At 48.1% G+C, this 27,946-nt stretch overlaps 3 protein-coding genes across 17 annotated transcripts; 2 read left to right on the plus strand and 1 right to left on the minus strand.

Annotated features, from left to right (window-relative positions):
• The first annotated feature begins 3 nt into the window (after nt 1-3).
• On the plus strand, nt 4-1,554 carry LOC144470656 (activator of basal transcription 1). 2 transcript variants are annotated; one of them, XM_078182056.1, is made up of 4 exons: nt 8-139; nt 415-778; nt 903-1,092; nt 1,177-1,554. In XM_078182056.1, exons 2-4 carry the CDS (start codon nt 598-600, stop codon nt 1,454-1,456), a joined length of 651 nt encoding a protein of 216 aa, XP_078038182.1. In that variant the 5' UTR covers nt 8-139; nt 415-597; the 3' UTR covers nt 1,457-1,554. The 2 variants fall into 2 exon arrangements, with proteins under 2 accessions (XP_078038181.1, XP_078038182.1); XM_078182055.1 differs by having other exon boundaries at nt 4-778.
• On the minus strand, nt 1,426-27,913 carry LOC144470653 (peroxisomal leader peptide-processing protease-like). 7 transcript variants are annotated; one of them, XM_078182041.1, is made up of 10 exons: nt 27,151-27,913; nt 14,055-14,256; nt 8,309-8,472; nt 4,292-4,931; nt 4,156-4,237; nt 3,810-4,006; nt 3,471-3,583; nt 3,130-3,325; nt 1,883-2,167; nt 1,426-1,802 (listed from the first exon to the last, which is right to left on the minus strand). In XM_078182041.1, the coding sequence occupies exons 3-10, from the start codon at nt 8,408-8,410 to the stop codon at nt 1,711-1,713; spliced, it is 1,707 nt and encodes a 568-aa protein (XP_078038167.1). In that variant the 5' UTR covers nt 8,411-8,472; nt 14,055-14,256; nt 27,151-27,913; the 3' UTR covers nt 1,426-1,710. The 7 variants fall into 7 exon arrangements, with proteins under 7 accessions (XP_078038167.1, XP_078038166.1, XP_078038165.1 ...); XM_078182040.1 differs by having other exon boundaries at nt 4,156-4,931; nt 27,572-27,913; XM_078182039.1 differs by having other exon boundaries at nt 4,156-4,931.
• On the plus strand, nt 6,011-26,844 carry Itp (ion transport peptide). Of its 8 annotated transcripts, XM_078182051.1 has the most exons (5): nt 19,804-20,436; nt 20,528-20,587; nt 21,181-21,827; nt 22,351-22,471; nt 23,665-26,844. In XM_078182051.1, the coding sequence occupies exons 3-4, from the start codon at nt 21,184-21,186 to the stop codon at nt 22,469-22,471; spliced, it is 765 nt and encodes a 254-aa protein (XP_078038177.1). In that variant the 5' UTR covers nt 19,804-20,436; nt 20,528-20,587; nt 21,181-21,183; the 3' UTR covers nt 23,665-26,844. The 8 variants fall into 8 exon arrangements, with proteins under 8 accessions (XP_078038179.1, XP_078038174.1, XP_078038180.1 ...); XM_078182053.1 differs by lacking the exons at nt 19,804-20,436; nt 20,528-20,587 and adding an exon at nt 6,011-6,031; XM_078182048.1 differs by lacking the exons at nt 19,804-20,436; nt 20,528-20,587 and adding an exon at nt 8,451-9,577.
• Nucleotides 27,914-27,946: the final 33 nt, after the last annotated feature.

Below are 27,946 nucleotides of genomic sequence, written 5' to 3' on the forward strand. Positions count from 1 at the left end.
GTACTGTACTATACATGTATTTTGTATGTTTTATTTGTTGTATTATTATAACTTGTAACCGGCGATAAAAATCATTAGAAATTATTGAAATTGTAATACTTTATTGTGCATACACTAATACCGTCTAATTCTTCGTATGGTAATATTTATATTAACATTTATCAGTGTGTTAAGCGAGTCTGATAATTTCGGTGCTTTTATCGATAGTTTTTGTCGAATGTATACTAACAAGTGTATACATACATATATTGTTCGATAAAGAGTTAATTAATTACAATAGGAGAGACGCGCGACGAGGCAGTTAATATGTCAATATATACATAGCGACTACACATATGTATAGTGCTTCGCGACTTTCATAATTTATACTTACATATTATATACACATTGTACTTAGATAGTGTACGTATATAGGTATATATGCAACGCATACGTAGTGTATGTGAGTACACCTGACTGTATACACACCGTGCGTGCAGTGTTTCCTGAGGGAGCGTAAGCATGTGATAGATATGACGATATAAGTACAATTTTAAAGTTCAGACGTATAGATGTTTTGAATGAAAAACAAAAATAGCTGATAAAAATTGAGCAGAAATGGAAGATTCTGAAAGTGTAGATGATACAGAAACTGAAAATGTAACGAAACCGAAAGTTCGAAAAAGAGGAATCATATACATATCTAGCATACCAAAGTACATGAACATTACAAAAATTCGAGAAATTTTTTCTGCGTATGGTCAGGTTGGAAGAGTATACTTACAGTTGGCAGAAAACGGTTAGTAATTTTAATCAAACGAAATGTTTCAGGACACATTTCGATTTGTATGGAATCTAACCTAACCTAACCTTCACTCTACGTTGGTTTATCATAGTTTCTTACTATATTTTTTTAATTATAGGCTTCGAACGGGATGGTAAGATCAAAAAGCGCAAGAAAGTTTCTGCAAGATCATATACCGAAGGTTGGATCGAATTTGAACGTAAGAAGGTTGCTAAACACGTTGTGTCGTTATTAAATAATAAGCAGATTTCAACCAGGAAAAGGAGTAAATTTTATGACGTCATTTGGAATTTAAAGTATCTGCCAAGGTAATCGAACATTGCATCGTAAAATTGCAATCGAGTAAATTTTGGAAATGGTTTGGCAAACTTGTAGTACTTTTTGTTCGTCAGATTTAAATGGATTCACCTGAGCGAACGTTTGGCTTATGAGCGGGCAGTGCGAAAACAGAGACTACGAACAGAGGTAGCACAAGCCAAACGAGAAGCCAATTTCTTCTCTCAGAATGTCGATAGGAGCAAGAAGTTACAAAAGAAGCAGCAAAGAGGTGAAAGCAGTACGTTTGTGCCGCCCACGATAAAGCAAAGGGATACGGACGCTGAAATTAGGAGTAGAAAAGAAAATGATACGACGACAGACAGAACCGACTTTTTGAAATCGTTGTTCGGATAACGAATTACAATGTTTGTTTCCCGTTTCATTCTGTGATACAATCCTGTTATTTCTTTTTACACAATAGATTACAAAATAAAGAATATTGTACTTTTAGAAAAGAATCCTCGACACCTGTACTGCTTTACATTTGAAAGACAACAGGACCATAAAACCGCGGATATAGTAACAAATTTGGGCGATCAGTTTAACTGTTTGTTAAAGTTACGGTTTACTCTTCTAGAATGTCTAGAAATTACTTTGACGACGATGAATTACATATTCGAGTGAAGAAACGGAGATCGAAAATTCCACGTTTTCTCGATTATTTCGTCGCGTTGCGTTAGACATTCCAGTGTTTTTGGATCTAAAATCGACAAAAGGCAAAATCAGTTCATACAATAAGAACGATCAAGTGGAGACATTTTAGGGAAATCGAGTTTATACCTATAGTACGTAAATAATTGTCCAATGGTCCTCTGAAAATATTAGTTGGTATGGCCATGGATAGTCGCGGGTAGACAGTCTCTTGATTCGACGAAACGGTATTACAAACAATCATGCCCACCATTTCAAGGCTGGACGATCGAACAATTGGTCCTCCGCTAATTCCGCTTTGGGCATAACAATTTGTTTGCAGCATGTACTGTGACGATTTCGAGATAATTCCATTGCTGACAGTGGCCTTAGCCGACGAACAAAATGGAAATCCTATGGACAGTATTGGCTCCCCTGTGAAAATGAATTTCCTTTGATTACTATAGGGTAGGCACGTATAAATATACAGTTGAAAGATGTGTGAGTACGATATTAGTAGGACTCGAATAAAAGAAGAGAGAAGAAGTGTAATTCGTTGGGGTAGTCATAGACGGTAGATGACCGTAGATCACCCTAGAGAGGAGATCGGTTTCATGGTTCCGGACATTCGATTCGCGGCAGCACGTATTTACTTGCTCAGAACGTGCAATAGAATCCTCTTGATTCAGTTAGTATTTTCCTTCCTAATTTATAGTTGCGGACAATAGGGGCTGATTAGGAGCTCGATTGAAAAGAGTCGAAAAGACGAGCGATGAAACGCGAGTGAAAAGGAGCCTGAAAGGGTGGGAGTACAGATGGTTACGGGGGATAACGGAGGTCGTGTCGTCCGTTCGCGATATTCAACACCGACGAAACGTCGATTCCACCCCGGCGATCAATTGGCCCAATTTAGACTCGGTTATTTTTCCTACTGTCTACGAAAGAAGGTCAGTGCTGTCCCTTGCAACGTTCGGCGCCTCGAAGTCGCCTCACACGCGTCGATCTCCTTGTACTCTTAATTCTTATTGTCATTACCGTTAACCAACCGGAATAACCTCCAGCAGTGTAGGTGCGTTACAAAAGAGGATTAGAGGTCCTGTCTTTCTATAGAACCGAACGGGTAACTGTTAATTCGAACGATTACCACGATAGGCCGAGCGACTCGTTTTTTTCCATCGTGTGACGAAAATATGAATTTTGCCTCGTTCGTGCCCGTCGAGCGTGTTAAAGTTAACATGCCTCATCATTACGAATGAACGAAAGAAACGAGAGAAACAAACGCGAGCGCTCGAGAACGAGAATGAAATCGTTGCCGCGTCTCTCTCTCTCTCTCTCTCTCTCTTGCTTACTCACTCACTCAGCCTCCCCTCTTCGCCTCTTTAGCCCCACCCTCTTACCGTTCATGACTGGTCTGTCCGATAGTTTGATCGCTTTCATCGAAGTCTCCTTGCACTTGAGGTCCATCTTTAATACAGCGATATCGTAGGGTTTATTATCCGGTGTTTTATAGATCAACTTCGCTTTAGCTGTCCATTCGGATTTATTATGAGGCCATGCGATATGCGATGCGAGTTCGATCGTCATCTCTGGTGCCTGGACATGCAGAAAAGAATGTTGCTAGCTTCCACGTTTTAGGGGTAAGGATCGATGCACCGATCAAACGAATGCGAAACGAGGAACGAGGAAAAACATATCGATGGGTTTTCCACGAAACTACCGATATGGAATAAATGCATACTCTTGAGACAACATGCGCGCATGTGATGAACGTTCCGGTTTGATCGTCCAGTAAAATGCCAGTACCCCAATTCGGCCCGCATCTTACAATTGCGATGCTTCGTTCGAGGATACCTAAACAAACAGAAGGGAAACAATGTAGTTTTTCGAAGGAATAAAATATTGGCTACCGTATCGTGCGTGTATCGTAACCGTAACTGTAACCGTAACTATAACCGTAGCCGTAGCCGTAACCGTAACCGTAACCATAATTGTAATGGTAACCGTATCGTTACGTGTCACCCGATCACGCGTGATCCGTGAATGAAGAACGGGAAATGCTGGAGAATCGTTTACGTACCGATTTTGTCGCTACGATTGGTTTCTTGAACGAAAGGAACTGGACAGGTCGAGCGGAGAGATTTGTTTCGTCCGACACGTGTTTGTAGGAGCTCGTTCAGCGATGGTAGCAAATTTATCGCGAACGTGTAATCTATCCGTTCCCCACGACACCAACACGACGATGCGATCACCATGCCGCAGACGGTTTTACGAGCACTTGGTCGAAATATGGCAGAATACCGTGAAAAAAATAAGGAAAAGATTAACGAACAACAGCATTAATGGTACTATAGAGAGGAGACAGATCGGAAGTCCGGGTACAAGTGAAACGTGAATCGGAGCCAACAGAGTCGGGATTTGCTTACCGATTATCCGTCAAGTACACAGGAGCGCCTTGGCATCCCGGAAAAACAGCCGCATCTATTAGCATCAGGCACTCTTTCTTCCCTAGTAAATTACCAATGATTCCACGGGCCATTGTATTCGAAAAGAATGGATTACCGAAAGGCGTCGAGAAGATTTCAACCATCGATCCCTTTGTCGTTGCGGCGAACGCTAATTCTTTGGCCAGTCGGAATAAAACATTTCGGACTTCTCCTTCGTCCTCCAAGTCTGTTCCTCCTCGATGCCCGTGTTCGGCGAGCTCGCTGTTAGATTCGAAGAGTTGGTCACCCGTTGTTTTTAAGGGTGTCGCCGAGCTGCATGCGATCAATAATAAGACCGGTAAGAAAACACGGTCGAACAATTCGCTGGTGTGAAAATTCCAATTTCTCGACAGACTGCCGACAGTGTCGTTCAAAAGTGTGCACTTCCAAATAGCCAACGGTTTTCCTACCCGGTCTTCTATCGACGAATCGGAACCGCGACGTACCAGAAACGTCACGCCGCCAAAGAGTTGTCCATACGGTTCGAGCAACGTTAGCTCTCCAGGGCTCAATGCGCCGACAAAGTTGAGGAATTGCCGAGACCGTTGCGCATTCTTCGACAGGACGGAACCGTGAGCGAGCACCCAATGCCTCGCAATCGAAATACCGGAATAGCCGTGCGAGGAAATGATCCCATCGGTCGTCGTAGCTGGGTCCGATATGAAAACGCTACCAGTTACGTCCATTGCGGCAGAAGTTTTCAACCGTTGGATTTCCTGTGGAACAATTAATAAAATCAGACAAATGATCGACGTCGGATCGGGAATATTGAAATTCGACTAAATTTCAGGCGATCGAGATCGGTCCAGCATTGAAAACGTAATAATTAAAACGAGTTCGGATGTATGTACCTGTTCGTCGCCGACACGCGACGGCGTGACATTTGTATCGGCTGTCGCCTGTCGTCTGTCGTCAGCAAATACACGCAGCGTTGCAAGGCGCGCGACTAGAAACGTGGAGGAACACGACCGTCGACTCTTCCCAATTTCAAAGAGATCACGAAATAACGAAACGCGACGCGCGACACGTGCACTCGAGGCAATCCTCCCGTGTCGCACGTGTGTCTGAAAATTGTCGCTGATCAGCCGTCTTTTCTTTTTTATTTGACGCCCACATTTCCATCGCCTCTTCCCCTGGTCAGTTTTGAATGCGTTGATCGCGATATTATACCTCGCGTGATCGTCTGTATTTCGACGAACGACTGAAAGGATCTACAAATGGGAGGAGGAGCGGAACGAAGAGGAATCGGAGCGAAGGCGGAAACGAAAGGGTAAAGAGGAGCAAAACATAGAAATGAGGAAAAAAAGGACAGAAACCAAGATTAAAGAGAAGAGACGAAAAGGGGAAAAAAGGGTGGGCAATAAGGAGGATGAGAGGAAAAGAGAGAGAGAGAGAGAGAGGGATAAGGGAGGAGGTACAGGTACAGGTACGGGTACAAGTACAGCTACGGGGAAAGGGAAAGGGGAGAAAAGGAGAAAAGGTCGACGATGAACGGTACGTCAGCCAGTCGTTATCCGCAAAGAAGAAGATTGCAGACTCTATTTCTGTGTGTTCGCAATTAGGTGGGAAGCTGATGGCACCGTGCGAGAAAGGCGAAGGCGGCTCGAAGCAGAGAGACCGGGGGGCAGCAATAATACGGCGATTCTCTGGGCACCTCGAAGGGGTGGCGCAGAAAGGGGTTCTCCCTGAAAGAGAAGGACGCACGCACCGAACACCCGCCGTGAGGTGTATATTAGACGCGGAACGCCGCGACGCCCGGATCAGAAGGATTCTGTTCGTGGTACCGTTGCTGCTATTCAAGGGAGAGACTATCAAGGTACGCTTCCCAAGACACCAGTATCGCCCTCGAGGATTTTCGCTAGGTTCTCCGGTTTCGATTATCCTTCCAAGTTTTGTCGCCTCGAAACGGTTTTCGCCGTCGCCCGGTAGAACCGTCGTCGCCCATCATTGTCTTTGAGGTCCGGATTCGTCCTCGGTGTTCAGTGTCGAGTGTCGAGTGTGTCGAGTGTCGAGTGTCGTGCGCTCGAGGGTCGAGTGTCGCGTGTCGCGTGTCGCGTGCGTGACTAGAGAATCAAGCGCGGAGATGCCTACCGAATCGAGCGGAGCGGGGAAACCGCCGCGTAGATTCATTCAGTTTTGGTCGTTTCGCTTTTGCCGAATCCCTCCCCGCCGTTTTTCATGAAACGTCTCGTCCGATCTCGTCCGATCTCGTCGCATCTTGTCGCGAGGTTTTCCCCGCTTGACATTTTCCGTATCGTTGCGGCTTTCGTAGGTTCGCGGCCTAGAAGAAGCATGCTCTCGCAACGGAGAGGGAGACGTTCGCTTGCCTATTGCCGTCGATCCACCGTATCGGTACGGCTGCTTGCACGTGGTGCGTGTTCAAATTTTCGAACCGACTGCAAGCATCGATACGTACGCGACGCGCCTCGAATTCGGTTCTACAGTTGGTTCCTCGACCAAACTTAATTCCATCGTTCTCGGGAGTATGCGACCGCGTTCTATTTCGAAGTAGCCGCGTCAACGAATCGGAAAGTTACCGACTACGGCGAGCAAATCCACGATTTTACGCGGCCGCGTGCCGCGCGTACAAACCACAGGTGTCTGTCCGCGTCCGTTTTCTGCTTCTCCTCCTCGCGACGAGGAAGGACAGGCGCGACGATGAATTTTATTTTGTCAAGCGTCGCCGGTCGTTGGAATGCGTCCCCGTAAAAATATTAGCGGTTCGCTTTTACCTTCCGTTTTCCGCAAAGCACGCCGATACGGAGCATATTTTCGATCTTGACCCAATGACGAAGGTCGCCACCGTTAACAATGACCAATCACGAGGGCCGTGCGTAATTCTATCGAGAGCCCAACGAATACGCGTGCACGCGCGTGCATAGCGGATGGGAGCCGAAAAGCTTACGCAAATAAGAGAAGGAATATCTTTCGGGGAAACGGAAAACCGCACGCAGCGGATGCGAACCGAAGATACCGTAATACGGAATTGGCCAACCGCTGGCGAATCGCGATCAAATCTTTTTTCGTCCAGTATTATGCAAAAAGTGCAATATTTCTGTTTCCTCGGCTCGTTGAAAGACACGGCCGAGATCGAAAGAATCGAAAGTAACGCACCGACGTTGATATTTTTTACGAGGCAGTCACGGATGAAAGAAACGATAGATCTACCGACCGACCGACCGACCGACCAACCGACCAACCGACCAACCGACCAACCGACCAACCGACCGACCGACCGACCGAACACCGATCCAGAAAGCTATTCTGGGAATTTACTACGGAACTCGAAGGCGAGCTACTTTCCGCTTTCAGAGAAGTTGTCAAGTTATTTATAGTATTCCACCGTGATACGTTCGTCTGAAAAGGACATTTTCTCTTTTCTCTTATTAAATCTCCTTCGCGCGGTGGCTCGCTTCCTCTTCCTTCTTCGCCGTCTCCCCTTTGGCACAATCCAGCATCGCCGGCGCTCGCGATCGGTCGGCTATCTTCGATTCGACTTTTACGGAAGTCGCGACTTATCTCTGCGAGCTCAGCATTGGAATCTATATACGGTCGATCCGATTATTTTGCAAAGTCAGATACTCGGCGCGGGTCGATGGAATCGTTCGCCGGAATGGAAGTTCGATTCGGATCGGATCGCGGGGCATTGGTCGAGCCGAGGAATATGGTAAGAAATGGTTTTGCTCGTTGTTGCTCGACGCGCATATGATTTAATGCACGAGAAAATGCGCGTGCGGAGGTATATCGGAAAGGGCGACGAGGGAGGGTGGGAGAGAAGTAGGTATCGGGTAGAGGGGAGGGTGTAGCAATGAACGGTTGCGCGCAAGAGGAACCTAGGCTGATCGTAGTCGTTTCGAGTGGCCGCTTGACTCGTACAGGAGGGTCTTTTAACCGTCCATTCGCGTTAAGTGGCAGTCGTACCTACGGAGGGGCTCGGTCGTAACAGAAAAGGATGGCGAGCCGTGTGCGTGCTTTACAGCCCTACACTGACCAGTCCGAGTCAGTATTCACCGCGATTGTCTACTCCGTTGTCGATGCTTTGCTATTTCCGTCTAAGTCGAAACTAATTGAATCTGGAGCTGTCGCGTGTTACCACTGACGATCCGTTATTTTTGTCTCGGTCGGGCGTCTTGCTCTCGTCGCGGTCGAGTGTGTGCGGCCTTTGTATCTCTGTCCGTCCTTTTCTTCCCTCCATTTTTCTTCCTTCGTCTCCTTGCCTCGAACGTTGTGTCGCTTTCGGCTTTCTCCGACGATGCTCTACGAAAACAACGGACAATGTCGTAACACGATCAGCACCGGAGACGGCCGTTAGTGTTCGGCCGGAGCTAATCGGATCGGATCGGATCGGGAACGGCCGATATAGTAATAAAAAAGTGTGTACCGTCGAGATGCAGACGCGTGTGCAAGCCTGTGCTTGTTTGTGCGACATATAAGATGATGCGGAAGAAAGTTTGACGAACGCGCGAATCCCGGGTAGACGGTGAACGTACGCGAGAATTAGGCTGACCGACAACGGTTTTCCTAGATATTCTTCGAGCGCGTGAAAAAGAAGAGCGAGAGGAGAGACGAGGTCGAAGAGAGACGATCAAAGAAAAAGCGTCGAGAAGATAATCGTTGTAGAAGAGCAGGAAGGAAGAGAGAAAAGAGAAGACTAAAATATAGAGGCGCGCGTAGATCGGTGAAATTTCCGCGGCTTCGAGTCGAACAGATTCGACGACGATTCTGCTGCCAGGAGAGAATACTCGACCGACCGATGTTCGGTTCGAGCGCGTGAGAAAATTGGTTGGAGCGTATGCAGTGGCTGGCACGGATACAGACATTAAACCTATCAACTCTGTTCGCTGTTGACAGCCAACGAACGTATCACAGAGTTTGCTGTTATGCAATCGAGATGCTGGCAAAATTCGGCAAAAGAATCTAACGTCGGTGAACGACAGAGGCGATAGGTGCGATAAAAGCCGCCGCGAAAGCGATAGGTGGAACGGAATAACCGATCAAAGAGAGTAATTCGTAAGGCTCGAATAGGCGACCACTGGAGCTGGAGCTAGACGAAGTTGGCAACAGAATCGTGTTGCGTTGCGCGTAGAAACCGAGCCGTGTCTCTCGGCGTGTTCGAGTGCAGTATCGTGAATTGTTTCGCGCCGGACAAGTGCCGTTCCTGCTCTCGATATCTTGACGAACTACACGGAGATAATGTTATCTTGAGGCTCGAGGAGCACCATCGAAATCGGTGGGACTGATTCGGTTCCGACACGGTGTTCGTCGAGGGAGATGAAGCTGCCGTCGGCGCTTACGATCTACCATGGGGGACAACGACCGTCGTCGTGTTACGAGAAGTCGTGTCAACTTTGCGATTCGCTACGTGAGTTTCGACAGTGAATGCTCCCGCGAAACTGACCCAACCAACAAACCGTATCGGAAACATGCCAGAAACGTACAAAAACGCGACCAATCCGACGCTCCAAGCATCAGGACGACATCCGATGCGATCCGAATCTAACCGATCCTAGCCGATCCTAGCCATTTCTGTCCGTTTCTGTCCGACCAGCTCCGATCAAACGGCGTTCCTTTAATATTCTGGATCACTGGAATTTCAGAAATCGACGAAACGTTTTCTCTCAAAAACGTTTCGAAGGATACATTCGCGATCGGGCGACGTTTCTTCGTTTCCAACGTAGAATGTAAGAAGAGTTTGTTCGAGATTGTTCGACTCGTACTGCAAACAGCTTGGACAAGATCGTATTATCGCTAAACCTATCGAAGTCTCAAAAGCGACTAACAAAAATTGCCTCGTAAGTAAGTATCTTTATAATAGCGTATGCCTGAGTAAAGAAATATATTCAACAATTTTGAATCGAAACGGCTTTATCGCTTGAACAATTATGAAACGAAACGTACGGAATCGGTCATTTGACCGACGATGGTAGGTTTAGCGTTAATTTGATTCCGACCGTGTATTACATGCTCGGATATAATTGCTTTCGACCAATCCCCGCTTCGTGTTGGGCGTAGGGAATTATAATGGTGAATGGGCAAAAAAACGAGAAGAAACGAAATATCCGTTCGGAAAACATTGATGCAACGATTAGGTTTATTCGACGGTTTTGCGGGTCGTTATAAAAAGATCTTCTCGATTTTCTTTTCTCGTTTTCGTTTATTCCGTTGACGGTCAACCATAAAACACGCGTTCTTCGTGACTCGTAAGAAAACCAACAGGAGGGAAATGAAATGAAAGGAGAAGAAAAGGAAAGAAAAGAAAAGAAAAGAAAAGAGAAGAGTGTAAAAGGAAAGATAACTTTGGACCAAGTTCGAGTAAGAGGTTCAATGTCGCAATCAACGCAGCTGCGCCGCCGGTTGATGCAACTGTAATGCGAGTTTACGCGTATTGCCGCAAGGCACTTGCTACAATTAGAACGGCTCGGTGTTCCATGAACTGGTCTCGGCTACGAGAACTTACGAGTATTTGGGAAAATCCAGAGAGCTCCGTTAATTGCTCGGGCTTTGTCTCGATGGCCGATTCACGTCCTGCTGCGCGTAAATCCCGAATCTCGCGATGATCGCGTTTTCTAAACGCGTCGATGATTGCCCGAACGAATCGCGCAACGGTAGAGATAAGAACGAGGACAGCGGAAATAGGAGTAGGAGTATAAATAAGAAGAAAGACAGCGATTGGGGGAGGAATACCGGGGCGAGCTAATAAATCGTGTTCGAACGAGAGGAGGCGGTGGTGTTGAATATCCGAGACGGATATCGAGGGAACGAAAGTGGAAGCAAAAGGTGGAGGTGGCAACGACGAAGGTGGCGGATAACGTCGGGGGAGTTTACCGGAACGCGGGATTCTCATTGGTCAGTGACTCGGCCATATTACGTGCGAATACGGACTACGCGATACAGTTAAGGCGAATCCAAAGGCTTGCGAGAGCCTGCCGCATCTATTTGCAACTATATGTGTAGCACGAAGAGCGACTAGAAACCGCGTTCTTGGAAAAAGTGGGGAAGGGTGAATAGAGCCTGTGAAAGAGAGAGCGGCCGGGCTATGTAAGAAGAGATTATGAAAGTTTGATGGAAGATAAGATGTTTGTCTTGGTACGGATTCACTGGCTGCCGCTTGCTCGCGCGTTTTCTACGTCGGAGCCGATGGAGAATGGTTCTGGTTGCGAACAAATTGAACAACGAACACGGAGGACGCATAGACCAAGTTCCCGTGAGAAAAGGTTGCGGGGATTGGACGAAGAGATGGCTGAAATCTTTGGCGACGCTTTAAAAGTCGCGATCGGTCACATCTCATCCGATTCGCGTTCAATCGTGTTCGATCGCGAGGGTGGAGGGAGCAGGGCAGGGCAGGGACAGGGACAGGGACAGGAACAGGGTCGGAAATAGAGACGGGGACGCGAAACGAGCCGAGACGCGTTGCGACGGGACGCGACGCGAGTGGGCTCGACGCAACAATCTCGACGGTCCCGACGCCGACGGTCTTGGAACTGTAAGGGGGTGGGTGGTCGAGGAGGCGGGCGGGCATTCTGCCGCGCGCGCGCCTTTCTCGAGATCGCGATACCACAGTTCCGCGGTGGTACTTGTCTCGCGTGTTTCCTTCCGCGACGTTTGAGCTACTCCTGCGAAACGGGACAGATGCGAATCGGTGCGCGTTCGCCGAGAACGAGGAGCTACCGAAACATGTTCGCCGCTTTCAATCGACTAGAGAACGTGTCAATCTAAGACGTGTCGCGCCCGAAATTGTGAACGATCGTTTGCGACATCTTCTCGACCGTCGAACGTTGCTACGAGCTTAGAGCGAATAGCGAGGAACCACCAGTCGACGGGCGACGCCGATTTCTGACCCGAGTCCACGATCGGACATTTCGTCGACTCTTGCGTCTTTTCGCGCGCGGCGGTAAAACCAAAGAAACGCGACGAATCGGCAACCAGTGGTGGAATCATCTAGTGGAATCGAGTGGAATCGAGAGGTAATCGAGGAGAGGTTATCGGGAGGATTCGGGGGAGAAAGAGAGAGAGAGAGGGAGAGAGCGGGAGGGAAAGGAAAGGGGTAGAAGAGAAGAAAGGCAGGGCGGGTGGGAGGGTGGACGGACCCGCGGCAGGGCGCGTGGTAGGGTGCCCAGCCAGCCAGGAACCAAACGAGAGCAACTATAGAGAGGAAAGGAGAAAAGGGGATAAGGAGAAACGGAGGAAGAAATTCGGAGAAACGAGCGTAAAACTGGTGCCGCGCCGTCGAGGAAATTTCCGTGAAAAGAACGTTTGTGGTTCGTGATCGTGGCAGGAGGAAAGACATGTGAAACGCGCCGCGCACCTATTTCGAGCGTAAAACGAAAGGTGAGAGAGGAGCACCGATACAGGGAAAGCGAAGGGAAAAGAAAGCGAAGCCGCTGGGAACGGTTCGATAAAAGCAGCAGAGTGAAAAACGTGAAAAGACACGAGGCAAGAGGAGCTCTAAATGTAAGTTTGTTATTCCATCGTACATACGTATCGTTTGCAAGGTGTTTCGCAACGTACTTCGTTCGAGCAACATTTCTTGCCGCCCCGCTTCGTCGCGAGATCCTTTGCGAGATCGTTCTGCGCGAATCGTTCGTCGAATTTCCGGAAGTACCGAGCGACTCTGACTCGAATCGATCGATTCGCATCAATCGCGGAGCCTCGTTACTCTTGCTCGAGCTTGTTCGTCGAATTTTCGAAAAACGTTTCATCCTCGACGTTCGCGTCTCGCGAAACTCGTCGCGTCAAATCCGACGGCCACCGTGGAGAGGCATCGTCGAGAAATACACGGGAATCGTTGACGATCGTCCAGCGACGTCTGTACTTTGTTCGTTCGGGCGGTCTCGAGTCGGGGCAAAATCGAACATGGTAACGCTGATTTCGACCATCGGCTGTCCAGAAGGTTAACGAAAGCCAGCGAGAGACAGAAGGAACGGGAAAAGAGAGACGGAGGAAGGGACGGTTGTACGAGAAATAAACGAGAAGGACAAGAGCGAGAGAGGTGAAAGGGAGGAGAGAGAGAGAGAGAGAGAGAAAGAGGAGAGAAAAGAGAATAAAGGGATACAGGGGATCTCTATCTTTAGAGTTCATTCAGAGAATCTTTTACTCGGGATCGCCACGACCACGACCACGACCGAGGACCAAACACGAGTTGACTCATGCCCGAAACTCCATCCTACAAAGAGGTGAACGGGAATCGAGAAGAGGAGGAGAGAGAGAGAAAAAAAAGGGAATATTTGCGAGTCGGTTTCTTTGGGGATCGAATTATCGAATCGGGCTTTTTATAGCAACTCGCGATCCTCTCGGTACCACCGACGCGTTCCCATCGTTTTTTGATTTGCCAACCATGGATGAAAACCGTAGGTCATCCGCGTGTAGGCGGTGCGACGAGCCGAGGGCCGAACGCGGAACGGAGATGGATCGGTTGGGGAGTGAAACGAGGAAGAGAGGACATGTGAGAAAATGAAAAGAATGGAAAGAAAGCGAAAGAAGCGATTCGTAAAGACAAGAAACGCCAACGGAAGAAGACGCGGAGAATGAGTAGGAGGAACTAGCAGCTGCCACCTGTAGCTCGCAGCGACACGCCTCTCGAGAAACTCGCTCAGCGAGCGTGCGCGCGCGTGCGTACTTTGGTACGTGCACGTTTACCTGCCGCACACCCGCTTTCCTTATCTCGCAATTAGTTGTCGAGTTTTAATCCCCACCCCCGTCAGCTCCACTCGGAAGCTTTTAGGTTATCTCGAACAGCAAAGATTTCTCGAGAAACGTGCGCGGCTCTCGCGATTCGGGACAAGCGAACATCGCTGGCAAAGAAAGGCCCTTTCGTTGCCGCGAATCGAACGTAAATCTACCTTGATTCGGTGGCTATTCGACGAAACGCCGCGCGAACGAGTTTCTTCTAGGTCTCTGCTACGTTGTCGAATTGGTGTTCGACTTCTCGAAACTATCGAGAGACGACGGCGAGAACGTTTACCGCTGCGAATTCTTCGGAATGGTCCGGGTTACCGATCGCTTCGGATCGCGACGCTGTCTCCTCGGACCGATCCGTGCTATCTGCAATATTTAATACACAGTACGATAAATATATATATTAATAGATCAAGATAAATTTATACAATGTATACTCTATACGGACAGAATATTGTTTATGGCGATCGCCGATTCCTCCGAATTTTCGTTTAGAGACGGGCAAAGAGTAGGCAAAGATCGTTTTCGTCGATGGGCACAGGTTTTCGAGCGACGCCGAAAAGTGCTGGTTAAAAGCGGAAAAGAGTGTTGCAATAAAAAGGAGAAAGACAGATTGTCGGATAGATCGCGAGTCGATGGGAAATAAAGGAAAGGTAGTAGAGCGGAGAAAGGCAACTGCGGCAAGAGCAGGAGCGGCGGCGGCGGCGACGGCAGCGGCAGCGGCAGCGGCAGCAGCAGCAGCTTGTCGTAATGCGAACCATAGGACGCCAAGCTGTCTGCCGCAACGCTGCTTTTGCCCCACCAACAGTGGTCGTCGCTAATGTCCAATCGCGACGCTGTTGGCAGTAGTAACTACTTCGGTTACTCTTATTCCTGTTTCTGCATTTGTTTCGGCTGTTATGCTCGTCGTTGCCGTTGCCGTTGCCGTTGCCGTAGCCGTAGCTGTTACGGCGGGATTCGAGGCGAGGCGGCGTCGTGTTCGGCTCGGTACTTTGAGTTTCCGGCACCAGGTTCGACGTAGCCGTTACAACGGTTATTTCGATCGTAATTATTGCGATTACCATGCAAGCGAGTACCGCGATCACTGCGAGCAAGATGGTGCGTCCGAGATTGTCGCTACTCTATAGAGCAAGATCGAAACGATGCCCAGAACCGCGTTAGAAGTGGGCATCACAGACCACAGAGCAGGCTTTGTCCTACATATGCGAGATAGCGTGCACGGTGTTGCACTTCTCTCGAGTCTGGCAGCCTGACCAGCCGGATCGCGTAAATAAATCGTGTGATTCTCCCCTCGCAGCTTCCTCTTAACCTCCAAGTTGGAGAACCATTCCAGGCATACCGAGAAGAGAAGAGAGACATGCCACCACCACGGCAAGGTCTGCAGAAACAGCAGTCTCTGTGTCGACGCTCGCGCGTATTCTTATACGTTGTTGTCAGCAGCGATTCCGATCCGGCGACTCTGCCTGCCATCTTTTCGCTCGATTTAAACGCCGTTCTATCACCGTATCGCCGTATCTCTCGCATCCAACGTGGTTCTCTCGTTTACGTTCGCGTTCGCGTTTGCGTTCACGTTCGCGTTCGCGTTCGCGTTCACGTTGACGTCACCGCAATTGCTGCTGCTGCTGCAAGCGATATACCCGCTAGATCGGCCACGATCCGAGCAGTTTCGAGTCTCGCGACTGCCTGTCACAGCTCGAGCTTCGATCGCAGAACCGAAAAGGTAACAAAAGCCGAACGAACGCTTCGGCGGTTCGAAATATACATAGATTTCACGGCCTCCCGATCGTCTCACGTGCAACGTTCGCATCGTTGTTGCAATCGATCCGGAAAATGGAAGGAGCGCGTTGTGTCGAAAGCCACGCCATCGAAAGGGCGGGAAACGGAAACTGCGAGAACGAGAACGAGAACGAACGAACGAGCCAAGAAACGATTCGAGAAACGAACGGACGGACGTACGAAGAAAGAAAGGAGGACGACGAAAAGAAAGGCGTGTTCGCGCGTATAAAGCTCAATCGAAACGACACACCTGTTGAGCATTCCTTTGCAAATACCCGTGCGTCGACTACGTGCATTACATACAAAGTTTCATATCGACGTGTCTTGCGTCTCGTTCAGCTCGCCTTGTATACAAACTCGTTGGGAGAAACCTTGTTCGTTTCACGAATTTCCCAGAAATCGGTTACATCGATTGTTTTTTAATGTTCACGACGAATCTCGGAACGCCTGCGCTCGATAAATTCAGGCTGACGTAAAAACCTAACGGTTCTAATCGAAGAAAAGAAAAAATATTGCCGTGGAAGAGACGTCGGGGCATCGGTGCGGAGGAAATGGTCGCGTTTCAAGAAAACTATCGTCGAAAATAGGATCGTATCGTATCGACTCGTCATCGTCGTCGTCGTCGTCGGCGTCGTCGTTGTCGTCGTCACCACTGGCATCGCGGTTCCCGCGAACGAGCCGTGTCCTTTCGTTTGTCCGTCCGTTTATAAAATTCTATTGTTGTAAACAGCTCAGGGTCGGTCGTCGTTGAACTTATTCTCTCGACCGATTGCACCGGTCTATGCCTGGGTTCGGTTCCGTATTTTTAACCGCAACAGCAATCGCGGTGCGACAATCGTCGAACGCGTTTGAATTTTCAGCAAAGTCTCTCGGTCGAACGATCTCTGCTCGACGGAAGTCGATGCTAAAAACGATTCGTCCTATTAAAAAGATGGAATTCAGCGGCATCGGTTCGAGCAGCCCTAGCGCGTTTGCTGGAATCGATTAATGTTAAATTGTCGTTCGCTCGCGGCGTAGGTTAATGGGACTGTTCTTATGTAATTAACGCGAACGATTGACGTCATTGGATCTTCTATTTATGTAGTTTCTATTCGAGCACCGACAAATCGCGTTCAACGCGTTTCAGCGTTTTCTTTTTTTTTTCGTTCATGTCGCCGGTTTGTTCGCCGAATCGGCTTGCTTCCACGAACGGCGAATGACGCCAGAGAACAGCGTACAAGTACCCTCTCGTCTTTATCCTTGTTCCGATTCTCGCGTTCGTATTCGTTCGCGCGCGTTTCTCGTGTCCACGGGATCGACGAATTCTCCGATAGGCTGGAAATTTGGATTCGTCCGGCCGACCGAATCCGAAACACGAAAACTCACGGGAACACGGTAAAACATTATTCGCCGGTTCTATCCTACGAAAAAAGATCGCGGTTGGATCGACGACATTCGAAAGTGCCGCCTTTTTTTCTTGGTGTAAAGGAGAAGGAAGATAGCGGGTGGGAAGATGGATGGCTGGACGGACGTAAGTGGGGCGTGGGGTATATGGAGAAATAAGGTGGAGGAGAGACTGTGCGCGGTGGTGATGGTGGTGATGCTGTTGCTGTTACCGTCGAATGGTGCTGGCGATGTTGGTGGTAGTGTCGATGGTGCTGGTGGTTGTGATGGTGGCGATGGTGGTGGCGGCGGCGGCGGCGAAGGAGGAAGAGAAGACGAAGGAGGAGGAGGAGGAAGAGGAGAAGGAGAATGAGAAGGAAAAGAGCTCGAGTTCGCGTTTGGAATCGCATACAGACTCCCGCTTCTGTCGACTCAGCCGTTCCCTTCTCGTCGAGGTTACACGCAGCATCTGTACACGTCAGAGCACACCTGGGTGGTGATCTCGTGTATTAAATTATCATCGTGTTGATCTTACAAGCGAGCGGGAGATCGTTAGTTTTGCTCCAAGATCCCGCGATCGAGGACGCCGGACGCCTCGATCCTCCGCCGTCCGTTCAACCCGCCTATCTCTCCTTCTCCTCGAGTTGTTCGGCTTCTTCGCGTCTCGCCCCTCGCCGTTCTCCTCCTCGCGCTCCTTCTTTCGCACTCTCTCTCTCTCTCTCTCTCGCGCTCTCGCTCTCTCGCTCTCTCGCTCTCCGTCCCGGCGACGAGATCTTCCCTATCTCATTTTCTCTCATCTCTTTCCCACCTGTTCTTATCCCACCACTTTGATCTTCGATCATGATCGGATAACCAGCACTTTCGCGTTACTTTCAAAGTACCTCTAGTTATGTACCAGTGAGCCCACCAGAACGTTCTCGAACCTTGCTCGACTATGCCTACCCTTTTCATCGTTTGACAGTTCCCTTTCCAATAACGATCATCCTTCTTTTTTGTTCTACGAGAGAGAGAGAGAGAGAGAGAGACTCGGGGGGTTCGATCGGCGGACACCGGCGACGATCGAAAACGACGACGATTCCTCCGCAAAATAATCGTTACCGCGTCCGGTCGCAACGATCTCGCGTTATCGTTATCGTTTGCTTTTGCACTTTCACCGCGCCCGAGAGCCGATCCTCGCAAACATTTACGTCTGTTGGGCCGGTTTTCTTTTCCCCGTTCGATCCGGCCGCATTTCCATTCTCACTCTCATTCTCGTTCTCGGGTAAATCTCGTCGGTCTCGGGATGCCGTTCCCCCGTCCTTTTTCTTCGGAAAGAAAACTCTATTCGACGAGAGAGATCGGTCGGTCGGTCGCTTTGCGAAATCGTTTCGCGCGCGCGCCTCTGTAACACGCTGTATTTGCAGTTGCAAGAATATCAGAACCTTCCCTCGCAAAAGAACCAAGGAGCTTGAGATGTTTGCAGAGGGCCGCGCGCGTGCACTCGCACGCGTACGCGTACGCGAGCATCGCGCGGTGGTGTATACGTGCACGCGGCGGTATGGCGTGTTCGGACACGAATAAGCCCGGGGAACCGTATACATAGAACGTAGTGTGCAGCGTCGTCGAGCGTGTGGAGACGCGAAGCGCGCGCGGTCCTAGCGATGCCTCTTGCAAGCCCGTCGAGCAACTCCTTCTCACGATTGAGTCATCCGGCACGGGAAGAGGACCACCTGGTGAGGAGAGCCAACGATGTATCTAACGATATAGATCGTTTCGCCCTCGTGGCTCCTTCATCCTTATCCCCCGGCTCGATCGACCGGCCTCGATTCGGTTCAACGCGACTCCTTCCTACACTTGTTTACCGTCTCCTTCTCATTGCCAGTTTCTTTCTTCCTCTCCGTTTCGCCACCCCCCCCCCCCCTTCTCTCTCTCTCTCTCTCTCTCTCTTTCTTCTTTTCTTTCTCGATTATTTATTTAACGAATCTCTAGTAAAGCCTGTCAGACAAAAATAGAATAATCGCGTCTCCTCCTCTTCTGAAATTCTCCGCTTTTGTTTAGAAGCTGTGCGACCATTGTAGAGAGTTTATTGCAATCCGTTTGGAACGTATGCTGCGCGAAGAAACCGACGACGACGTTCGTAGAATCCTCGCGGTGCTATCTGCTACTACGTGCTGCTAATATGTCCGCAGAGGTAGACGCAAAGGGCAGAGAGGATTTGTGACGCGTCGGACGAAATCGGCCGACGTAACCGTGAAACGGTGCCGAAGAGCGTATGGCTTTTTGCGAAAGGGGATTTGCAGATTGCACACCTGTGCGTAGCTTGGTCGAGGAAAGACCTCACCTGTTGAGCAACCGGTCTCCATTGACTTTTTCTTCGTTTAAGAACACTCGGTTCGCTCTTTATTCTCGACTCTCGGCTCTCGGGCTCCCGACTCTCGACTCTCTCGACTCTCTCGACTTGCCCCTCACCGTTCGCCACTTTCTGCTCTTTAGCCTTCATCTTTCGCTGTTTACCCTTTGCGTGCAATGTTCTCTTCTCCGATTATTTTCCGCGCACGAACGCGGCAAATTCTCGCGAAAATTTCCTTCCCTTCCCTTCCGTTCGCGTTTCTTTCGAACAGGCCGACGACGACACGGCTGAAACAGCGCGGGAAAAACCTTGTACACGGTTTTTCTTTCGGGCCGGTCGAGTCGACGCAACATTTGGTTGCGTTTCGTTGGATTATATTGTCGCAACGATGAACGGGCAATAGGCGAAAGGGGAGGGGAGGGGAGGGGAGGGGAGAGGCGAAACGCGAAAAAACGAAAGAGGTTGATTAACGGTGAGCAGCGTGGCCGTGTCTGGAAATTCGTAGGCAATCTTTAACGATCAACACCGACAAGCGACTTTAGAGGAAAATTATCGGGCTCCGGGCAATTACCAGGTGAGGGTCCGATGTAGAGTGGAGCGGGTACGAGAGTTCCGAGAATCGGTTGTGGCTAAAAATAAGATCCCACCCGGGAGCGGTGATTATGTTCCGAAAAAAGAGAACTGGGCGAAACGTTCTCCTCGGCGTGTGCAGGTGCCGCCGATCAGACGAAGAAAAAACGAAGGAACGGAAAGCCGTGGTGCGTTCGAGAATCTCGCAATGTCCCGCATCGGCTTGCATAAGAAGGCCCCCTGGCTCAGCGGATCGCTACGCGATACCGAGCGGTGCTATGTTGTGATCTCTAGTGTTCCTGAATGCAGCACTGTGCCTCGCCGTGCCGTGCCGCGCCACGCCGCGCCGCGCCGCGCCGCGCCGCGTTAAACTGTGCTGTGCCGTGCCGTGCCGTGACGCGACGCGCGCTGTGCTCTACCGTGCTGCGAGGTTTTGTGCAATGCCACGTCACGTCTTGCTACGCTATTGCTATATTGCGTTCTCTCCTGTACCGTGTGGCCGGCTGTAGGTACTGTACCGTATCCTGCCGCGCCGCGCCGCGCCGCGCCGCACCGCGCCGCACCGCGATTCAGCTCTGCTTAATGAAGTTGTCGGTTCAGGACGTTTACAGGTGGGGCCTACTTGCGTGTGGTCCATTCACAGCGACTGCAGCGGAACTGGTTAGGAGTGCTTTACATCTTTACTTTTACCTTTCGCATTGCTTCGGATAACCAGAATCCCTTCGCGTTCCTGGGTGTTCGAACAGGATCGACGACAACGTTGTCGTCGTCATCGTCGCACCGTCGAAACCTCTACATGCGTCTTGTTTCGATTTTCCGTCGATTATTTAATCGCCCCTCTCCCAGCCCCACCGTATTGTTCCTGTTGTTGTCGTTTTCGAGATTCTTTCCCGCTGATAGAACCGCGGCCTCGGAACGATTTCTTTCCCGTATCTGTCCTATCAGACCTGAAATATTACGCGCACCAAAAGAATCAAAATGTCTTGTTTCAGTGACGCGTGCCGAATCACGTCGAGGCAGGTTCGATGCAGCCGTTTAAAGGCGAATCAGTCTGTTTTGCCGGAACGGCTGATTCGATGCGAGCTGTGTCTAACGACGTTTCGCGACGTTAAGAAATAATTGATTATTTTTTGCATAATTTGTCGTCCAGCTTCGAACCGATTGCGCACGATGGTGGTCCATTTCCAGCGTTCGGCTGGATCGTGTTTTTGTCGAGTTTTTGGTACAACAGCTTCCCTTTCTGTATTTTCTAGACTATGCATCGACAACAGAGGCTTCGATCGCCATCGTCGTCTCCTTCGTCGCAATCCTTGCCGCGTTTCTCAACGTCTCGGTCATCCGTCTCGAGCGTTTTACTGGCACCAGCGACATCAGCGTCGACGGCGACGTCCGCGCCGACGTCGACGCCAACACCAGCGCTGACGGCGACGGCTGCGCCAGCACCGGTACCGGTACCGGTACCGACAATACCGACGCCGACGAAACCGATCGCGTCCGCTACCGGTCCGACGTCGTCCATCGTTCTGCCGACATCCTCGACGTGGTCCACGTCGAAATTGCCGCCGTATGTCTGGAACGTGCAACAGACGTCCTGCTCCAGCCTAGCACTGCTGTCGAACGAATCGTCGATCGCGTCGTCCTCGCCGTCCACGATAACGCTACCGGTACCTTGCCCGAGACTCGTCTCCGTTCTGGCATGGTCGATGACGTTGCTCCTCGTTACGTCGTGCATCGGCTTGACGGACGCCGGAATCTTGAACGGGCATCCTTTGGGTAAACGATCCTTCATCGACATCCAATGCAAGGGTATATACGACAAAAGCATATTCGCTCGACTGGATCGTATCTGCGAGGACTGTTACAATTTGTTCCGCGAACCGCAGCTACACCAACTCTGCAGGTAATCGTCCCCTCGTTTGCCCCGAATCGTCTTCTTTCCCTACATTTTTACGTACCTGCGCACCCGCGTATTCGTCGATGTACCTATGCATTTTGACGGTCTTGCGGTTCGACACCGCGATCGAGCTGGATCGTATCGAAATCAAACGGTTGCCGCCAATGGTAATCGTTTGTACTCGCAACGAAAACCCAGCCGCTCCGAAAGAACTCCGATACGAGCGACCTCGATGCTTTCGAGACAGCGAATCGCGAGATGTAGCCGACTGGTGCACACAGACGGGGGTCGCGTCGCGTCGCGTCGCTTCAATACGCTGGCCCACGCGATACCAACTAATGCACGTGTTCGCTCGCAAGGTGTTATTTCGAGTCCCAACTCACCGATGAAAATTGCTTCCCCCAGCGAATTCCGAACGCTACGGCGTTCCCTTCGTTTAGCTTCAGCTGGGGCAGATCTGACAGGTCCATGGCATACTCGATCATCTATCGACGCGATCTTATCGATCTTATTTTAATATCTTTTTCAGGAAAAACTGCTTCACATCAGACTACTTCAAAGGATGCTTAGACGTGCTGTTGCTGCAGGACGAAGTAGAGAAGATCCAAACGTGGATCAAGCAACTTCACGGAGCGGAACCCGGGGTTTAGGTAGCTTCTTATTTTACGTTTATGATTTCCTTTAGCGCGTTTTCCTTTCAACCGTGTTGCTCACGGTTCCTTTTACTTTCTTGGATCAAAAAACTTGAATTTCGTTTGTCTACCTTGCGCTTCGCTCGCCGCTATCCCGACTCTCCTTTTATCGAACACTTTCGTACGTTTTATACTTTGGTTGCTCGTCTCCGATGTACCCTAATCGCTGATACGTTTCTATATTTCTGTATTCTCGCATTTCCACGTTTCTGCATGTCGAATCCACTTATCGTATACATAGAATCGACTTGTATCTGGACGTCGCATAATTAACCGGCCTTGTCGTCTCAAGAATATACCGTACACCAGCCATTCAACGTTCAACGGTGACACGTGAAATTCGCTGATGTGTCGGGCATGCGTTTAGGTAATTCTTCGTTGAATCGGGGACGACAGGTAACGAGAGGATAGCACGGATGCGATAAAAAGCAAAGAAAGAAAAAAAAAGAATCGGTGCAGATATTGCTGGCAATCGATTCCCGAGTCTCGTAATATTGTTGGAATATCGCGTGTAGTGCGCGCTACACCTGTGCTCGGTCTGCGATTTTCCGCTGGAAAGCCCACGGTGCAGCTATTTTTCGGGCGACATTTTGATCGTGACTCGTACCACGCTGAATTTTTGCCTAACATTTTTCAGAGGACCAAAGGATGCGGGGGACCTCCTCGTCGCGTATAAAACCGTTGTGAAATGTTTTTGCAGCGAGCCAAGATTTTTGCAGGATTTTATCGGAGACCACGGCGATTTTTCATTTTTTTGCTCCGATACCGGAGCGCATACGCCCTACGATATATGTGCCAAATGTATATAGAAATGTAGAACTCGGTTGTTCCCAATTACGTCGACGCGGAACGACGAACAATTACTCGGATCCGTTCGTTTCTATCGCTCGAATGAAAAGTTTTCGCAGCTTTTCGTTCGCTTGAACGCGCTTCGACCGAAATGAATCCGCCGAACGTGCCCGACGCGAGTCTCGCGCGAATTCAATGAAACGAACGAATCCTAATTGATACGTTGGTAAAATCGAGTCGAGCAATTCATTCGTATCGCCGACACATTGGCTCCGGCTATCGAGCCGCAGCTGGACGAGTACGGAGAATCACTGTTTTAATGAAATGTACGGCGTTTCGCGCGCCTTCCTTATCTTTTCCAGGCAAAATTGCTTCGGTACACAATACTTTCCAAGTTGTATTCAAGCGTTGCTGCTCGAGGACGAGATGGAAAAATTCCAGGAGATGGCCCGTTACCTAGGACGCAAGAAATAAAGGCGAAGGATTACGATACGACCTATCGCGAGCAATTCGTTTTCGTATTCGTGTTCGTATTCGTGTTTGTATTCGTGTTTGTATTCGTATTCGTATCCGTATCCGTTCTCGTATTTTTCGTCATCGTTCGCGCCTAAAAAATTGTCGTCGGATCGGACACCAACAGAGGAAAAAGAAGAAGTAGAGGAAGAAGAAGAAGGAGCGCGAAAGCAACGACACGCAACAAATGATCGCGACGTTTGTTTTACATGCCACGGTACGCTGCAGTCCGCTACCGAACCCGACGGTATTCGTTTACCGTCGCATTGCCTCTAACTTCCGAAAAGTGGAGCACACCGCTCGTTATGTCGAGAACTCGCAGCATGTTGTACAAGAACCGTCTCTCCTCTTTTATTTCTCGAAGAGATCATACGCGACGCCATTAACACGGAGCCGACGACATGTCCATCAAACTGTGCAACAGTATCCGATATGTGTTAATCGTAAGGCGGCAAAATCTTACGCGGGAAGAAACTCCAGTTCTCTCTCTCTCTCTCTCTCTCTCTCTCTCTCTCTCTCTCTCTTTCTCTGTATTACGTACAGTCAAGCTGTTAAATTATTGGAAATTTCGGGAACTTCGACCAATCTCACCGCAGTTCCCGTGGTTTTCGTTCTTGCGAACAGGTGAACGTCAACCTAAAAACCGAAGCGGTATGAGCGAATCGTGCGTGCGCGCGTACGCACACGCGCGCACGCGTACGGTTAATCCATACGAATCTAGTCGACAGAATATTTGCGCTCATGTATCGCGTCATATCTTTATCCAGCTAATAATTATTAATTATTTATGTTGAACATATTGTCGATATTGCGACAATTATTATTTTTTATTTTCTTATATATATATACATATATGTATGTATATATATATTTATATCTATACTATTTCGTAGCAGAAATCAAGTATCGATTACGTGGTTACTTATACAGTGTATGCTTTGAATAAGTGGATAGATAGATAGACAAATAGATAGAGTTTTTATAGATTCGTTGGACATTCTCGCTCGGTTATACCATAGAAATAATACGCAGACGAACAGAAAAACGAAAGACGCAGGAGCATGTAGTACTCGCGCAATGATTCGGTTGGTCGGTGGTTCAGTTGTAGAATTGTTCCAGTCGCAACGTTTCGCTTATTGCTGGCACAAGCGAGAAAACCATTGGAACGATATTTCGGCAAGTCAAACAAACGCGCACGGCCGTTGAGAAACATTGACCTCAAAATTGCTGTTACTTTATTCGAACTCATCGCTTTCTTCGATTATGATACCGGTACTATTACCATTCCAATTGCCAACTGTCGTAACAACAGGGTTAACAAACATTTATCGCGACCCCTACTACTGCCGATGCTAACGACCTTATTGCAGCTATTACTGCTGTGCACCATGTACCATGACCATTGTCTTTCCGACAATATTCTCGCTACCATTTCTAGAAATTTAATTACAACAAGGATCGTTACCACTGTTGTTTCATTCGTTGATATTGCTAACATTTCTACTACCATTATTGCTATTGCCACTATTACCATTATCATTGACCCTGTCGTTATTATTATCATCACCATCGTCGCCAATATCTTATTATTATTATTATTATTATTATGCTATTATCATGATTATTATTAATATTATTATTATTATTTTCATCGTCGTCGTCGTCATCATTATTGTTGTTATTATTATTATTATTTTTATTACGACAACTGTCACTAGTTATTATTACTATCATTAGTATTATTATGATATCGTTAGTTTATAACATACTTATTATTATTATTATTATTATTATTATTATTATTATTATTATTATTAATACGATTGGTACGGCATAGCTGCGAAAACTCCGAGGTCGCCGTCGAAAGTTTTCCGGAAAGAAGGAAACGTCGACGGAAAGCTTTAGAACGCTGTCGGATGGCGACCTGGGTTATCCGTATAAAGTAGACACGTAGTATTTATTTATTTGTTCGCGTTCTCGATTCGGAGGAAAACGATCGTAAGGCGGTCAGAAAACTTATATGTACGTCAATGTTCTTCCACATGCTTATCGAATAGGGAACTGTAAGAAACCGACCGGAATGCCTCGTTTCCGTGTATGATTACAATTACGCTCCAATAGATGATCTCTGATTTTTACTCTCATATAGGACTCATTGGCGACTGCACGCCAATGATATCCCTACGACATTATCGAATATTATTTAATGCTGCGACGCATTCCCATTCGAGGGAACAACGAACCATTCCAAGATCAGTATTGAAGCCATTCCGACTTCGCTATCGTTCCGAAATATTTGCCGAAACGTGAAGTTATTTCGTTTCTCTTGCACCGCAACCACGTTTACAATTTCTCGGCATAACGTTTCTCAAATTCATTCGAGATTAATCGCGCGCACGTACCACGCGAAATGAAAAATCGGCTCTTCATCTATCTGTATCCTCACTGTATCGACTATTCTATGATTGTACAATGTTAGAACGATCTGGCAAAATCGTTGCTTCTCTTTAACACACGCAAGTAGAAACGAAAAAAAGATACGGCTAAGAATGCGTATTCTGTTCAATTCCATTCTTGTAAAATTTGATATGTAATGTATATTACGCTATGCCGCATGTAATATATATACATATATAATAAAAATATATGTTACAATTAGCAAAACGCGTGGTTGTCAAATGTATAGCTAGACGAGCTCATGAATTGTACATATGCGTGCATACCCAGCAACGCGCGCACCTCATAAGCGTGTGCATAAGGTCGCGTCGATGTTCTTAAACAAACTGTATGTATTCGCTTTATACATATACCTCTGAGCGATGCGTACATGTACTCACTGCGTGCGAATGTAGTCGCGCGCGCGTATTCGTGTGTGTATACGCAAAACAATTACTGAACAGCTACTTCAGTCTATTCTCGCTGCGCATGAATAAACAAATCATTCAAAAGCCACCGACTAAATGATTTCGTTTCGACAGCTTTGCCCATTTCATAATACGCAACATACTCCACGACGCTGATCGGTGCGATCAGAATCATTTATTCGTAATTTCGAAGTTGTTGCGGTGAAAATTGATTATAGATGGCGGTATACTCGAACGTAACTCGATCTCGTCAGTAAAAGTAAAAACGAATATCGTGGAAAATAATATCCATGAAAACAGGACGATCAATTATAATAAATTTGCTCTTTTGAATGCATAATAAATCAGACGAGATCTGTGAATTGAACATGGATCGTGAAATCCGATGATACATTATGCTATAGTGCGTACCTATTCAATTCGATAAAAGTTTCTTGCTCGTTGCTTACGCATTATCTTGGAATTGCTTACCTTGTAGATAGTGCCGAAGACACAACTGCATGTATCTTTATATATGCTGTCTCACGCTCGCGTGTATTCTTCTAATAATTTCACAGCACTAAACTCCGCGAGGTTTTCCTTATAATGGCGAAACCAGTATCGTAAACTTTAGACATGTATCTTACCTATCTATGTATCTATCGATCGATCGATTAATCAATCAATCCTGAGCACAATCGAAGTAAGACATATAGAGGAGTGCCGTCACATTTATTTATTTTTCCCAGGTAAACGGAACTTTGGAAAGTTTCACGATACACGTGTTATTTCGGAGATAATAAATTTTTGGTCTTTACTCGAAAACCCATTTAATTCCCGGCCATTAGAGTTTGACAATTTATCCCATGTGACAGAGCTGCAAGAAAATCTCCGTGATCCCGATAGTACATACCTAACTTGGCGAAACTTGGACACGTGCGATGGACTATGACCTATGACCAGAGACAGCTTCGATTTTCATTGTAGCAATAGCGAAGAAGAAAATGCGGTGGATGCGGTGGAATGATGCGGAATATGCGATTGTTCGTTATGTTCAGAAACGAAACACCTTTATTTCGTTTCTAATTAACATCTCGACCAAAATATGCTAGTTGAGAGTTTGCTGGCCTTCGAAGTGTTCACGGTGATGCTGCTCCTCGATTTCATACCGTACATTGCTCCGATTATATCTATTTATGAGTTTTCTGTTTTCAATAGCCAGTTTTTTTTTATCGCAACAAAATTATGGGACACGAAACACTATCACCGCGTAGCGGAATACGCCCGA

Source organism: Augochlora pura, chromosome 6 (genome assembly GCF_028453695.1).
Source record: "Augochlora pura isolate Apur16 chromosome 6, APUR_v2.2.1, whole genome shotgun sequence".
Lineage (NCBI taxonomy): Eukaryota > Metazoa > Arthropoda > Insecta > Hymenoptera > Halictidae > Augochlora > Augochlora pura.

Excerpts from the sequence above, each read along its gene's own strand:
- LOC144470656 (XM_078182055.1), top strand. The coding sequence starts at position 598 with ATGGAAGATTCTGAAAGTGTAGATGATACAGAAACTGAAAATGTAACG. Across the intron at positions 779-902 it reads CTTACAGTTGGCAGAAAACG|GCTTCGAACGGGATGGTAAG; the intron begins GTTAGTAATTTT and ends TTTTAATTATAG. Across the intron at positions 1,093-1,176 it reads AATTTAAAGTATCTGCCAAG|ATTTAAATGGATTCACCTGA; the intron begins GTAATCGAACAT and ends TTTGTTCGTCAG.
- LOC144470653 (XM_078182040.1), bottom strand. The coding sequence starts at position 8,410 with ATGGAGGGAAGAAAAGGACGGACAGAGATACAAAGGCCGCACACACTC. Across the intron at positions 3,326-3,470 it reads GCGCGCATGTTGTCTCAAGA|GCACCAGAGATGACGATCGA; the intron begins GTATGCATTTAT and ends CTGCATGTCCAG. Across the intron at positions 2,168-3,129 it reads GGACAGACCAGTCATGAACG|GGGAGCCAATACTGTCCATA; the intron begins GTAAGAGGGTGG and ends TCATTTTCACAG.
- Itp (XM_078182046.1), top strand. The coding sequence starts at position 20,231 with ATGCAGCACTGTGCCTCGCCGTGCCGTGCCGCGCCACGCCGCGCCGCG. Across the intron at positions 20,588-21,180 it reads CAGCGACTGCAGCGGAACTG|ACTATGCATCGACAACAGAG; the intron begins GTTAGGAGTGCT and ends TGTATTTTCTAG. Across the intron at positions 21,828-22,350 it reads CAGCTACACCAACTCTGCAG|GAAAAACTGCTTCACATCAG; the intron begins GTAATCGTCCCC and ends TATCTTTTTCAG.